This window comes from Neopelma chrysocephalum, unplaced genomic scaffold, assembly GCF_003984885.1.
Source record: "Neopelma chrysocephalum unplaced genomic scaffold, ASM398488v2 Primary Assembly neopelma1_26, whole genome shotgun sequence".
In the NCBI taxonomy this organism is placed as follows: Eukaryota; Metazoa; Chordata; class Aves; order Passeriformes; family Pipridae; genus Neopelma; species Neopelma chrysocephalum.
The window spans coordinates 1,260,663-1,275,192 of record NW_020897695.1 but is presented as its reverse complement, the minus strand read 5'-3'; the positions used below and the strand labels follow the sequence as shown (position 1 = coordinate 1,275,192).

Below are 14,530 nucleotides of genomic sequence, written 5' to 3'. Positions count from 1 at the left end.
TGAAGTAGTCTTTATGAAAATGTTCAAGACAGTTAATGAAGCTAATGAAATTCTGTGTGATCTTCCTACTGATAACTTTTCTTTAATCAGAAGATTCTAGGAAATAGGATTTTTTTTTTTAAATTCACTATACATTAATCTTCTCTTTAATAAAAAAGTAAATGTAGGGAGAAGATATGCATATGAAAGTAAACCACCTCCTCTTTAGCCTAGATTCACAGTGCTTGTGCAACAGATGTGACCCCAGTGTATTGCTATGTACACATTCAAAGATAATTGAATCCCTCTGTAGCAGCTATTAAAAGGGGGTAAATGCTGTATTTCCAGATCAAAATGAAATGGAGAGATACGAAGAATTTTTGGAGAAGTGTGTGAGAAGTGGCGTAGGAGGGAGGGAAAGAAGATGAAATTACTTCTTTGTGTTGCTAGAAACATTACTCCTTTGTTGCTGAGCTTTAACACAAATATTTTCAGAGTATCTCTGCCAATTTAGAATTTCAGCCTGAGAGATAGCATAAAAGACCTGAGCTTGAAGGCAAAATGCCCTACTTTCTGCATTTGCTGCAGGAGCAGGCTGTCCCTATGTGCCAAAAGATGAGCTAGCAGGGAAGAAGACCAGCCTAGCTGAACAGCTTTCACTGGAACTCAGGGAAAAAAAATGAAGTTTATGATCTTTGGAAGAAGGGACAGGCAACTCAGGAAGAGGACAAAGATGTCATTAGGCCATGTAGAGAGAAAATTAGAAAGTCAGAAGGGCCAGGAGGAGGAGACCTGTCAGCCCAACCTCAGTGCCGAGGAAAGGTATGGAACAGATCATCTTGGGTGTCATCATGCAGCACATACAGGACAACCAGGGGATCAGGTCCAGCCTGCAGAGATTTAGGAAAGGCAGATCCTGCTTGACCAATCTGATCTCCTTTTATGACCAGATGACCCACCTAGTGGATGAGGGAAAGCCTGTGGATGTTGTCTACTTGGACTTCAGTAAAGCCTGAGATACTGTATCCTACTGTATTCTCCTGGAGCAGCTGGCAGCCCATGGACTGTACAGATGCACTCTTTGCTGGGTAAAAAACTGGCTGGATGGCTGGGATCAGAGAGCAGTGGTGAATGGAGTTACATCCAGTTGACTCAGTACTGGGACTAGTCCTATTCAGTGTCTTTACTGATGATTTGGATGAGAGGATCAAGTGCACCCCTCAGTACATTCGCAGATGACACTAAGGGTCTTCAGCACAATAGAAAGGAAGCTGAAAAAATAATTTTTCAATAATAGTGTTCATATTATTATTTTTTTTTAGTTAGAAGAAGATAAAGAAATAGCAACCACTGTTTCCTCCGTATATTCAAACTAATGTATTTTTTCCTGGCAGCTTTCTTTTACAAGGACTGAAGAAAATAAAATTATTCTTATTTGAGCAAGAAGTCTTTACCATTATAGTGGTTAAACCACTGGTCCTCTACTAGGAAAGCAAGCTGTAATCAACCACTTAGCTGTTACTGAATTACACTTATCTCCACTTCGCCTGTTTAAGTTCCCATAAGCATGCTAAGCACTTCTTTAGAATGCATTGACCTCTAATTATTTCTTGCTTTATGTATTCCTTAGCCCACATTGCAGAAGTAAAAAAATATTCCTATTGGTAAACAGTGCAGAATAATACAACCTGGTTTTGTTTTATCTATTTTGTGTACAGAATGAAATTTTAACAACTTTGGGTCCTCCAAAAATCAAAATTCCAGGTGCAGTGATTGAATTTCATGCTGTGAAGTGACACTGATGAAACCGTTTTTAACTAATGGACCAAATTCACTGTTGCAGTAGAGTGAAAAAAAAGATTGCATCATTCAGGCTTTTGACTGTTAGATTACCAAGTTGCAAAAATTGTAGTCATGCCATAAGCTATAGTCGGAAGTCTTTCTGAAGTCACAAGGTACTCTGTGTTTGTGGTATTTGTGCAGTGGAACCTGTACATTAGTACACCTACATTAGTAACATTAATGTTTTTCTGAAGTCAAAGCATGACTAGTAGAAAGGCTGGCTTTATGCTTGTATGAGATAATTTAACTTTCTTTTCACTGGAGGAATTTTTAGCCTGGCAGAAATAGTATTATAATAACTGCCAGCTGCTCACTTGGCGCGAGAGTGCCTAGAACCAAGAGGAAGAGCCCAGTGTATTATACATATAATGTACTTTTCTCTAAGATGTGAAAGTTTAGGACTCATAAATATTTTGATCTGATCTTTGATGGCTTTTTTACACATCATGCATTTGGAGCATAACTTGCAGATTATAGTTTGGAGTACATTGGAGTAATTCCCACCAGGATAGGAAGAGAAATTATTATGGGAGATTCTTATGTGAGTGGGTGGTCAAGAATGAAGGAAAACCTTTAACATAAAGCAGATGGACCTCTCTTATTTTATACTGTGTATTGGGATGCAAGATAATAATCTCCCAAAGTGTAGGGTAGTATTGATCTGATCTTCACATCAAAGGAATAAGGCTCAAAATATTATTTGTGAGGTAGAAACTCAGGAATGGAAATGAGACCTTTCTTGTATCCTTAACTCTGTGCTTGCCCACCACTGTCTGGGCAATGACACAGAAGAAATTAGGTCCAGAAGAGTACACAAAAGCAATTGTTGTACCTTTCTCTACATGTAAACTCACACAGACGCAAGCCACAGAACACTTCTTGACTCAGAGTGCTACTTTTCTCTTTGGTATTTAAAATTGACTTCAAAAACTACAGTGTACCAGAGGAGAAAGTAGGGAAGACTATGGGCCTTTTAACATCTTTGTTTCTAAATCCTTGAGTCATATCTGGAAACAGACCATACAGGGCTAGGAAGTAGGTGGAAAGACATGATGATCTCTGCTGGTCTGATATTGGGAGAGAAATTTTGCTCTGATCTAGTAGCCAGCTTGACTGTAAGTTTCTCAGCAACAAACACCGACACACCCAAGAAAGATAGCATCAGTAGGTTCTATCTTGCATCCCCAGGATGCAAACTCCTTGCATCTCTACATTTAATTTCTTATGTTGGACAATCTCCAGTGAAGTTACAGAAAACTGGAATTCAGGCGATTTCAACTGCATTCATGAGGGAAGGGGAAAATTCTCCTTTTCATGAAGATGTCCTGGTGATGGGAGTATAACATTGGAAATTCAGAGCTCTGAACTCTAAAGGACTATGTGATTTGAAGCAGGTTGTCTAATTTGCTTCATGGTTCTTTATTTAAATAAAATAGTAATGCCATCTTTCTTGGCAGTATTTCTCTGTCTTAAACAGGTTCTTTATAGAAAGAGCTATCTTATTCCAAGTCCCATGCAGCAGTCAACTGAGTCTCTGATCTCAGCTGCTGGTGTAATGTAAACGAATGCTTCTTTACTATAACAAAGCATTGCTTTAGTGATACTTTTTTATGAGATTTGTGTCAAAACTGATCTATTTCAAATGAATGGGGAAGCAATTCTGATTGAAAGCAACTGCAAAACCCAACTGCTACATAAATTCCAAGCTTTCGGCTGGGAGTTCCCACATCTAGGGGTTGCAGTTCATGCTAAATCATGTTTGAGATGTGGACAAGACAGTAAAGGAATGAAAAAAATGGAAGAAAGGTAGACAGATGACACAGTTTAGACTCTAGGCATAACTGTAAGGAAGATGTCATTCTCTATTCTTTCTTCCCAACGTTGTTTTTGTTGCAGTACAGGGGCAAGGGTATCCGTGTTTGTGCTTTCTTCCCACCACATATGTGCAACACCTGTGGTTCATGGGAATGTGGGAGGAGGTGGTTCTTTCTCTTTCCTTTATACTTTTCATACTACTTATTCTCCCTCCCCTTCCTTCTGGAGGTACAGGGCAATGAAAGGAGGAATTTAACCAGATTTATGCTTTTTCTCTCTTATACAGCTGTATGTGTCTTGGGATATTACAATTGGGTCTGTTTCTCTTGCCCTTCCATTAAAGTTCCATCATATTTTTTGGTTCCCAGGCTTCTCTGACAGATGGATGATAATATGCATGCGATCTGTTTCTGCTTCAGGTACTTACAGATTATGAGTGGCAGTGGGGCTGGCCAGCTTCAGCTTCTTTTGTGGAGTTACTGCCTCAGTTCCTTTGAAGAACAGAAAAAGGAACTGGCTTCCTTACGGGTTGAGGGTGGGAGGAGGACTTCTTTCCACCAGACAGTGGAAGGCTGCCTTTTTTTCATGCATGTTGCTTTCCTCACAAGCTTTTAGTGCCCTATGCAAAATAAATGTAGTTTCATAAAATACCATCATCAAATTTTTCCTGACTTGTCTCAGCAGAAGTAGCAAAACTGAGAGTGGAATTTTTTCACTATGAAGTAGTCAGTTCAGATAACAGAATAACATTAGGGAGTCCCCAAATGATGTGGTTCTCTGGGACTGTATTGTCCCATTTGATTTGACTTTTCACTAAATGGTCGCTGGCCAAGCTTCCTCATCAAAACTCAAACTGATACAAACAATATTGGATAAAATTAGATCAAGCTAGCAGTTGAAATTCTTAAATTTAAGAGTGAACTGCTTTTGTTTGTTTGTTTAATTAGGTTTTATGTCTTCCACATCTGTGGGGTTGCAGAGTTCTAAAATGAGCCCTACTGGGTGAGGTAAAGCTGTAAGTGTTGCACACTGATGCCTCCCAATGACCAATATAAAGCAGCACACGATGTATATTTGTAAAACTCTTCACCTCCCCCACTCATAATACCATCATTAGATCATCCTTTAAGTAACTATCAAACCTATCACATACCAGCCAGTGATTGTCTTTGTGTTAAATTCTCATTTAATCTCGCACAGTGATTGCATATTATCAAGCAAGGGGGGACAGCTGCATCATTTTACAGTGCATGTACGTGCAGCCATAACTCTTGTATTTTTAACACAATATTCTGCAGAAGCTGAAATAGAAGTTAGTGTACTCCTAATCTTTAAAAGTAATATTAATAAAAAATTAAATGGAAATATCAAATTCTGTCTGTATAAAATTCCATCCACTGTCTTATGGTATCCAACAAAATATTTTGTTGTCTAAAGAGCCAGTTGTATTATTTAAAGAATGCCTTTTCATTTTAAGTATTTTCATAGCTTTAAAAATAGCATTCTCTACGTGCTCCTATCTCTTTTTCTTGTATTTTTCCTGTTACAACTATATTTAAATAAGACCACCATAAAGCAATTCATTTGTGGACACTGATTAAAAAAAACCCCTAAAACAACCTAAATGTCCAGGAAATTGACCTTCCAGAGACGGTGTTCGTGGTTTGAGGTCAGAGAGTTGATCTTTAACCCAAACTGCATAGTTTAAATTTGTGTTTTTAGCACAGGGTTTATCTGCTGATATCAGTCCTTTTTTGTATGTTTATATTGGTAGAACATAACGAGATTACATATATTTTGATAAATAATTGCTGCCTTGTAAACTTGCCACCTACCTACAGTGACTTATGAATATTTAATGATAATAAGTAGTAGGAACTTCACTGTGTTGCCCACATGCACTTAAAAAACCCAGCAGCACAAGAATACCTTTTATTCTGCTTTTTTCGCTTGGGGTAAGCAGTATGATATTTATATACATGTTAAATACACATCTCAGGTTAGCGAAGGCATATAGTGCTTTTGGAAAACTCCATAAAAGAGTATGGCGTAATAAACACCTGAAGAAAAGCACAAAGATCAGTGTTTACAGAGCCATAGTGCTGTCTACTCTCTTGTATGGATCCGAATCATGGGTCATCTACCGCCACCACCTGCGTCTCCTAGAGCGCTTCCATCAACGCTGTCTCCGTACAATCCTAAACATCCACTGGTCAGATTATGTGACCGATACATCTGTTCTTGAACAGGCAGCAATCACAAGTATTGAGGCCATGCTACTGAGAACACAGCTGTGTTGGGCAGGGCACGTCTCCAGGATGAAGGACCACTGCCTCCCTAAGATCCTGCTTTATGGTGAACTTGTCACTGGCTGCCGCAAGAGAGGAGCCCCAAAGAAAAGATACAAGGACTCCCTGAAGCAACAATTCAGCCTCGAGCATATTGATCACCATAACTGGTCTACTCTGGCCTCCAATCGGGAGGCCTGGAGGCAGACCATCTATAACGCTGCTGATGCTTTTGAGAAAGCACGCAGGATCACCCTTGAGGAGAAAAGACAACACAGAAAGAATCGAGCCTTGCAGAATATACCATCTAAGGAGTCTTTCTGCTGTGTCTTTTGCAACCAGACTTGCCTTTCTCGTATTGGCCTTTTTAGCCACCAACGCGCTTGCAAGAAACGTGGGTAGAGCCCTTCCCAAATCTTCGTTCGCGAAGCCTAGCCATGAAATACACATCTAACATATTCCTGTTCTTAATACCAGGAGTTCCATTTAAATCATGATTCTGCTCTTTCAGGAAGGAAAGGATGTAGGATGGAAGACACAAATTTTTGATATTTGAATTTTTATTTTAGGTTGAGACAAGGTCGACTGGCCAGTCTTATGCTTCTGGCTATGAATTAGTGTTGAGAAAAAGGAAAAAATACAGGTAAACCATGGTCACCATTTTGCGGATGCAGGCATATTCTATGAAGTCTAAAATTAGTGCCTGTAAGTCAACAATTTTGTAGACTTCTGTGTGATGTTTTTGGTTTATCCACTATCACCTTACAGATCCTATAGGCAGTACTTTTGTGTCATATTGCGAATTAGGCAATATCTGTCAATAGCAGGCATCACCTTTTATCATCTCTTCATCTGGTTTCTCTTTTTGTAGGCATGTAATAGAGGGTCCTCACCTTATATGTTGCTTCCAGATATATTTGTACAAAGCTGGTATTGAAAGCCACATTTCTGATTTAATCGTGTTGAATTGTGACTCCTGATTTTGTTTGCACATTTGAAAACTTAGTGCTTTCATTATCCAACTTGCTTTACAGACCATGTTCAAAACAAAGTTGCTGTATCATGTTTAATTACATATTTTTCCTTCTGAGACTTGCAGGGCCTGCTACACAGCTGTATTTTGTCCATACTAAAACAGTGAGGACAGTAGCAACAGCTCTGACATTGATAGCTAGAGGGTTTTTTTACTTAAAACATTCTGGCATAGTAGTTATTAGAATAATTTTTTTCCTTCCTATGTAGCTCCTGCATATTGAGAGAGTAAAATCCATAATTTTATTGATGCTACAATAGCATTTTTTCTTGAAAAGCAGTGCTTTATAGAATTTGTTTTTCTTTCAGGGAATCAGTTTCCTCCTGTTGCAGCTCAAGATCTTCAGTTTGTTCTGAAGGCTGGATACTTGGAAAAACGTAGAAAAGGTAAGTCTAGCTATCTTTGTTAAAGTTAGTGCATATTTCATGTCTGGGAAGTCTATATGCCTGTATTTAATGTTATACACGTGAATAACTTTATACAGGAGTGATAAATAAAATGAGTAGAAGCTGAAGTGTTCAAGCATTGTTATCCAAAAGAAGCATAACACATAATTGCTCCCATAGTATTAAAAGAAAATCCTGTTTCTTTATTGACTAACAAAATCATGCAGTGAAAGTCCACTGTCAACCATAATCCAGACACTTTCAGATATTTTTGAAGAAAACATTAGGAACCTATGTAAAAGTACCATATGTTGACTTCATGTTTCAGTGAACATCAAGATTTATTTTCCTTCAAGAGGGCAAATATTGATCTCAGCTTTGGTTCAGTCAATATTTACCTTGATTCAATAAATCTTATATTGTCACTTTAATACCCACTTAATGCTGCAATAACTCTAGGAAATATTTAGGAATTTTTTCATTATTTCCTTATATTTAATGTTACACATGACTTCTCTCTTTATATGATTTCAAATTCCCATTTGTTTTCTTAGCACCAATTTTTATTTCTAATTTCCTTCTCAGTGCCATACATTTCTCTTCTTCATATCCAGATTTTGTTTCCTTTCCTTAGCGTCTTTCCTGACTCCTCCTCCCTCTTACCTCACCCTTGAAAAGAAGTAGCATATTTGTGTTCAGTAATGACATAAATTGATATAACACAGATTATATTAATTTCAGATCACAGTTTTCTTGGCTTTGAATGGCAGAAGCGTTGGTGTGCTATCAGTAAGACGATCTTCTACTATTATGGAAGTGACAAAGGTACTTAAAATTATGTTTTAATGCACAAAAGAATATAAAAACTTTAGTGGAGTTGGAAACTGCAAATCAAAGGTCATTTTAAGAAATCAGATGAAACTTCTAAAAGAAAGTTCTCTTTTAAACAGTTCTAAAACAGTGCTGTGAATTTTCAAAATGTGTAAATATTCTTCAGAACCTGTAAATGATGTACTTGTTTTCTAAAACAGAAAAACTGAGGAAAAACAAGAGTAAGTTTCTTATAAAGCTACTTTGTGTGGCAATAACAACTGGCTTGATAATATGATAATATGGTACTTAGCTGTTTTACTAGACATAAAATGTTCTTTCTCTCCAAAGTATATTAATTTTAAAACATCCTGTAATAATTAAACCTTCTGAGTTCTTCAGAGATGGTTCTATCCGGGAAAATATTAGTCCAAAAGCTGTATAGTGAAGTTCCTTGTTTCTTTTTATATAGTTCTGGAAAAGCTGGAAATTAAGTAATGTATTTAACTAAAAGCCAGCAGTGGAAGCTAAAGCTAAGTTCTGAAGTTGACTTTTAATGGCCAGTTTAGAAAGAATCTGGAATTTGGTATAAATATTGGGATATCACTTCGAATTTTTAAAATTGACAGTCAAAACATCCTTTAAATTGTTTGCCATGTGCATTTGGTGTTTAAGGGTAGAGCAAATGATACAGAAATATATCTTAGTAAATTTTAAAAGTACAATTGTCTTTTTTTATTGCCCCAAAAAATTCCCAGGCAAACTTTCCACTGAAGTTTTTTTTTCCTTCTTCTTCTTCTATTTTTCTTATATTTGAGTTATTTTGTGTTTTTTTTTCTTCAAAGAATAATTTAATTTGCTCCAGTTTGTTTCATTTAAACTCATTTAAACTCATCTTCTCTTTAAAAACAAAAGAAATAAAGTAAGAGTCTAATTCTAAGTCTGGTTTTCATTTTGCTACAGTTTCCCATCATATTCTATTTTCAGAGTTCTGTTAGTATATCTGTGAAATGTTCCGTTTTCTTCTTTACTCTTTCCTTGGGATTTACAGATTGGTCAAGCTTCCAAAACATAAAGAATCTGTATTGAAAAAATTTTTGGAGGTGTGGCATAACACTGATTTGTCAGTACTGATTTATTTGTTTCACTGGAAAATGATCATGTGCTGCTTGTTTATATATATAGTTATACATTACCTTGTACTTTAAAAGCAGCAATTTTTTTTTCTGAATGTATTGCTAGTTCATGAAGATTGTTCTGCATTTTAAAATATTTGTATTTTTATCTGCTATTTTTTTAAAAAAAAGGTTGTGTTTTTTTAACATATTTTCCTTGTGGCTATGCTCGTTAGTTTATTTATGCTTTCTAGCATATGGACTTTGAATTAAGGCAGGAAAGTTGCCCACCTACTGTTTTTCCATCTTTTTTTTTTTCTTTTGCAACAACCTGATTATCAAATCTGTGTTGAAACTTATAATACCTGTGCTGAAAGTTAAGATGCATGAAAGTATGTTCCCTAGCGCTCAAAAGATTGGTGTCATGTTAGGAATTGACTGTGATATTCTGTGGGATCTCTTTCCTTTATAAATCTGTATACAAATGTTTGGCTTATACATTTACGGCTTTTGTAGAATGCAAATTTTTTGAGGAAGGTTCTCCTAACCATAAAGTAAGGATATGGGAGGGGCACATAGTCCATGGAAATTGTATAGAATCATAGAATCATTTCTAAGATCATTGAGTCCAAACATTAACCCGGCACTGCCAAGCCCACCACTAAACCATGTCCCTGAGAGCCACGTTTACATGTCTTTTAAATACCTTCAGGGACGGTAACTCCACCACTTCTCTGGGCAGCCTGTTCCCATATCTGACAACCCTTTCAGTGAAAAAATTGTTCCTAATATCCAATCTAAACCTGGTGCAACTTGAGGCCATTTCCTCTTGTCCTATCACTTGTTACTTGGGAAAAGAGATTGACCCCTATCTCATTACAATGTCCTTTCAGGTAGTTGTAGAGAGCATGGCATGATTGGACTCCAAACAGTAGTTCATGGAGGAAGCAAACAAGTCAGATGCATGAATTTCTGCCCTACCTCCATGTGACTGGTGCTGTTAGTGCAGCATGGTGTAATGATTTAACCTTGCAGATATTGAATGACTAAATCACTCCTGAACTTGCCTTTGAAAAAAAAGGTTTTTCTTTGAATAAAAAGGTTTTTCCTAGACTGGTCAGAGGTACTTTCTTCAGCCCTGTGATGCCATCTTATATAAAGGTTCCAGTGCAGAAGCAACTTGCCATCGTTGTGCAGAAACTGGATACCAGCCACGAGAAACTAGTTTACTGTTGAAACTGAGCTGTCATCCTAATGGTTTTAAACGTATGTGCTGCAGTTTATCATGCTGTTTAGCTGCAGATTGTCAGCATGGATGATGTGTGCAATGAGGCAATCATGAGGAGGTCTGGCATTTAGTCACTTTAAGAACCTGAAACTGTTTTCACTCCCACAATTATGGCCAGCAGTGGTACCTGCCATAGCACACTATTGTTTTGGGTCCTTCTTTTACTGTGAGCCTTGATGCTGTGCCAGATAACTTGGACCGTGTAGAAAATCAATGTATGTTCTTACCAACTGTAGTTCTTACCAATAGTGTTGAAGTGTGCATTTGGGTGGCTTTGTGCAGTTTGCTGCCACTCCTGGGATGGTGTCCATAAACAATGCTGGTCTGCCCTAGCCTGTGCAATGTCTGGAGGTTTTCTATAAGCTGGGCCCTGGTTTCTGCCAGGTTCCAGGGCTGATTCACACAACACAGGCAAATTCCCCCTTGTCAAGGTGAACCTTGCTTCAGAGTAACAGGGATTCTGTGTGTACTCAGTCCTGCTGCCTGTGTTGCTTTTAATGGGTGCTAGTGCCTCTGTGTTGTGGGACGTAAAGCTGAGAGGCAGCAGGGATTTCTAGGTCCATCTTGGACCTAGAACTGTGTCTTGAACTGTGTCTGTTTTATAACTGTGTCTGTTTTATAACCAGACTGATAGATGAATAGTCTGTGAAGGCTATTTTGTGTCTGGTGCAGTGTGTAATTTGTTCGCCAAGGTTTGATTTTTGCACTTCAGTATCAGTGGAAAAGGGGACCCCTGGTGGCCTAGTGGTTAGCATGCAGGACTCTCACTGCTGCGACCACGGGTTCGAATCCCAAGTCCCCCGGGCAGATGGTAGCTCGTTAGCCCTGTGAGGCCATCCATCTATGAGAAGGTCACTCTAAACAAACCTACGTCCTGAGGACCTCACTGCCATTGTCCAAGCTTGCTTGGCCCCGGCAGATGAACCTTAGGATTAAAGGGTGGGCTCAGTTCAGCGCAGGCTGTGTCTCACCTAAAAAATCCATTGCGCAGGCTGGAAAGGTAAAAGACCTTTCCCCAAATCTTCGTTCGCGAAGATGGGCCATTATTATCAGTGGAAATGTAACTGAATGGTAAATGTGAGGCTACATGATGCCTTTTTGTTATTTATGTAGATTTGTTGTTTCCACAATGCTTTTAATTCTTCTAACATTCTCCTTTTTATGTTGGGAAAGCAAGAAGAAGTGTGGAAGTGTATAAAACTCATAAGGACATGTAAGGAAGAGTTTGAAGGATGAAAAATATGAGGCCTAGTCCAGGAGAATACAGTATAAGCTAAAGCCTGTGAAAATACAGTAAATGTCTGTGTGTTTGTTCACCTAAGAGACTACAAGCATTCTTTTAACAGTTGTGATGCCTGCAGGCTGGCGTATGTCTTGTTTCCCTGTTTTTATCTCTATTTTCTCCTACATTTGGTGCAGCCTTGGGTAGTGAAATAATGTTATTTATCTGTGCTTAGACAGGTCTAAGCGAATCACTTACATTTTTTCTCATGATCAATGGTATGTGGAGTAGATGGAGGAAAAAGGCTTAAAGGTTTGACCTAATCACATGTCAGGAATAGGTATTGCAGGAAGTGCATGTGTATTTGTGCGTGTGCCTCCGTATCTGTTGCTGGCTTGTAGCCCACAACATTGCAGAGGAGTGTGTTCAAATGTCAAAGCTGGGTGGGATTTCCAGAAGCTTGCCTGGTCCTCCTTTTCACAGTCTTTCCTTCCATAAACCTTTTATACTCCTCTCTTCTTTTCTTCCATGCAGTTGCACCCTGAGTTGACTACCCTAATTGCCTGTCGTTTTTCTATGTGATCTCTGGCTGTTCCTGTGTCCTTAGACACCGAGATGGTATGGATAACCTTTCAGACCTCAAAGTGCATGTGAAGAAGGAAAGTTAATTTGTTGCTTTATAAATGAATGAATTAATGGCTTCATTACTTCTTCCTCACTAGGCCACAATGTTATATGCCCTTCTGTCTCAGCAAACTGGAAGGATCAGCTAAATGTTTAGCAAGACAGTAATTGATAACATTATGGTAATTTTTCCCCTGTTAATGGACACTAAAAATTTATTTTCATTTTTATAACTTGAAAATGGTATCTGCTTGCTTGCAAGTAATATGATGTTGAAGAGGAGTGTGATTCAGAGGCTTTTAGAAAAATCTTAGTTTATGTTTTTTAAATTTCTTTACTTTTAACACGGACATGATAATTTTGGATTTCTCTGAATAGTAAGACAATGATGGCCAGGCCAGTAGTGGACTACTTCTATTTGTGCAAAAGAGGAAATTATGCATGCTCAATAGGACTTTGTTGTAGCAGAGTGATGGCAATCAAAGGCATCTATCTAATGTATACCGGATCTTCTGTTACGAGACTGTTAAATTCAGACCTCAAGAGGCACACTTGCGATTAATAGTGTGTTATTTAAAAAATAGCTACTGGGTATAAGCAAACTGAATATAAACAAATTGGTGCCCTAAATAGTGTGTTTCAGTCATTGCCTCAATTTCTTAATTTTTTTTTAAATTTCCATTTCTCAGAGGGCTAGATTAAAGGAAAGAAGAAGAAAAAAAAGGCGATTACATTTCAGATCTGCTGTCTAAAAGGGAAGAAATTCTGTGCATGCATTTGGGAAGGACTGTTCCAAAAGCTGGAAAAGGAATTACCATTTTGGAGATACTGACACTTAACTATTTTTAGAAAGCAGACATCCTGCACATGGAAAAGTATGTGAAACTACATTTAGCATGAAGCCATGTAAACCATAAAATCTTACAGGCTCCTAATTTCAAGATGAAGAGAGTTAAATTATAGATTCTAATAGTATCTATAAATACTTTATCACTCTCTGAAATCTTTCTGTTTGCCTTTGTTCCTTATGCCTTCCTCTGCAACTTCTTTCCTTTCTGCTATCCGAGTACTCGCTGTTCTTCAGAATGCACTAATTCTTTTTACATGTGCTAATAATATGGGCACAGTGCCTTAGGCCTCAAATTTACAACCCAGTCATTTCAAGATCTCATTGAAGGTTTACCCTTCTTTGTTTTAAAAGTTCCCATGGACTTAGTTACACAAGGTTTCTTCGAAACCCTTTTTCTCTGCCTCCCTTGAGACTCTCTTTCCTCAATATAATATTGGCCCTGTTTCCGTTGTTAACAACATTTAACCATTTTTTGGATGAATGAAGTTTATATGTAAGAAAATGTTTAAAGTGGCTCTCAAATTTAATTCAGATCTGAACTTTCACTATTTTAAATAGAGCCCTCTCATATTTCTCTAAAATACCTTAGTTTTGACTTTTTTCATCAGTAGTTTCTGACTCTCCACTCTGCTATACTACCTCTTTATGGTTCTAGATTCCTGTTGCCAAATGATCATCACAGACCTAGATTTATTTTTCTGTTGTGTACCTGACATGGGAAGAAGGGGAGAGGAGGAGCATGAGGGGTGAGAGCAAAGAACAGCTTACTCTGAAATGAGATTTGGCTTCATTGTGGAATAACTTATCCGTGATGATATTCGTGATCCTTTTTGTTTTTACAAGACTGATATTATTATACTTTTTTCATCTCTTTTCTATATTGTTCTGGAACAACTTAAGGGTTTCCTGTTGTTGAATTGAAAAGCCCTATCTTGAGAAAATAAGAGGCAGCAAAAATGTTGTCATTCTTCAGAGAAGCGCGTTCCGTTAGCATGTGTCTTCCTATTTCCTCCTAAGTATGCTGTTGTGTTACTGCCTAAGCAAAACTCTGGCTCTGATTTGGGGGTTCAGAATGAAAATTAAATCTCTGTAATGTAAATGTGCTTCTTGAAGCTACTTCTAAGGCTCCTGCCATAAAACCCAATTATATCTAATTTTAAGTCTCCAAGTAAAATCTTTTAGTCTTCAAAGTTTTTAAACATCAAAAACTGTTTAATTCTCCCTAAGGCACAGTCTCCAGAAAATATTTCTGATATAAACAATTTAACTCTGCATGTG

At 37.7% G+C, this 14,530-nt stretch overlaps 1 protein-coding gene across 3 annotated transcripts in view; it reads left to right on the top strand.

Moving 5' to 3' along the window:
- SKAP2 (src kinase associated phosphoprotein 2) overlaps window positions 1-14,530 on the top strand; it is a 117,589-nt gene that overhangs the window by 62,839 nt on the left and 40,220 nt on the right. For all 3 annotated transcript variants that reach the window (XM_027675276.1, XM_027675275.1, XM_027675274.1), the window contains exons 5-6: window positions 7,266-7,343; window positions 8,085-8,168. In XM_027675276.1, the coding sequence (XP_027531077.1) occupies window positions 7,266-7,343; window positions 8,085-8,168 (162 nt within the window). The remainder of the gene's footprint in view (window positions 1-7,265; window positions 7,344-8,084; window positions 8,169-14,530) is intronic.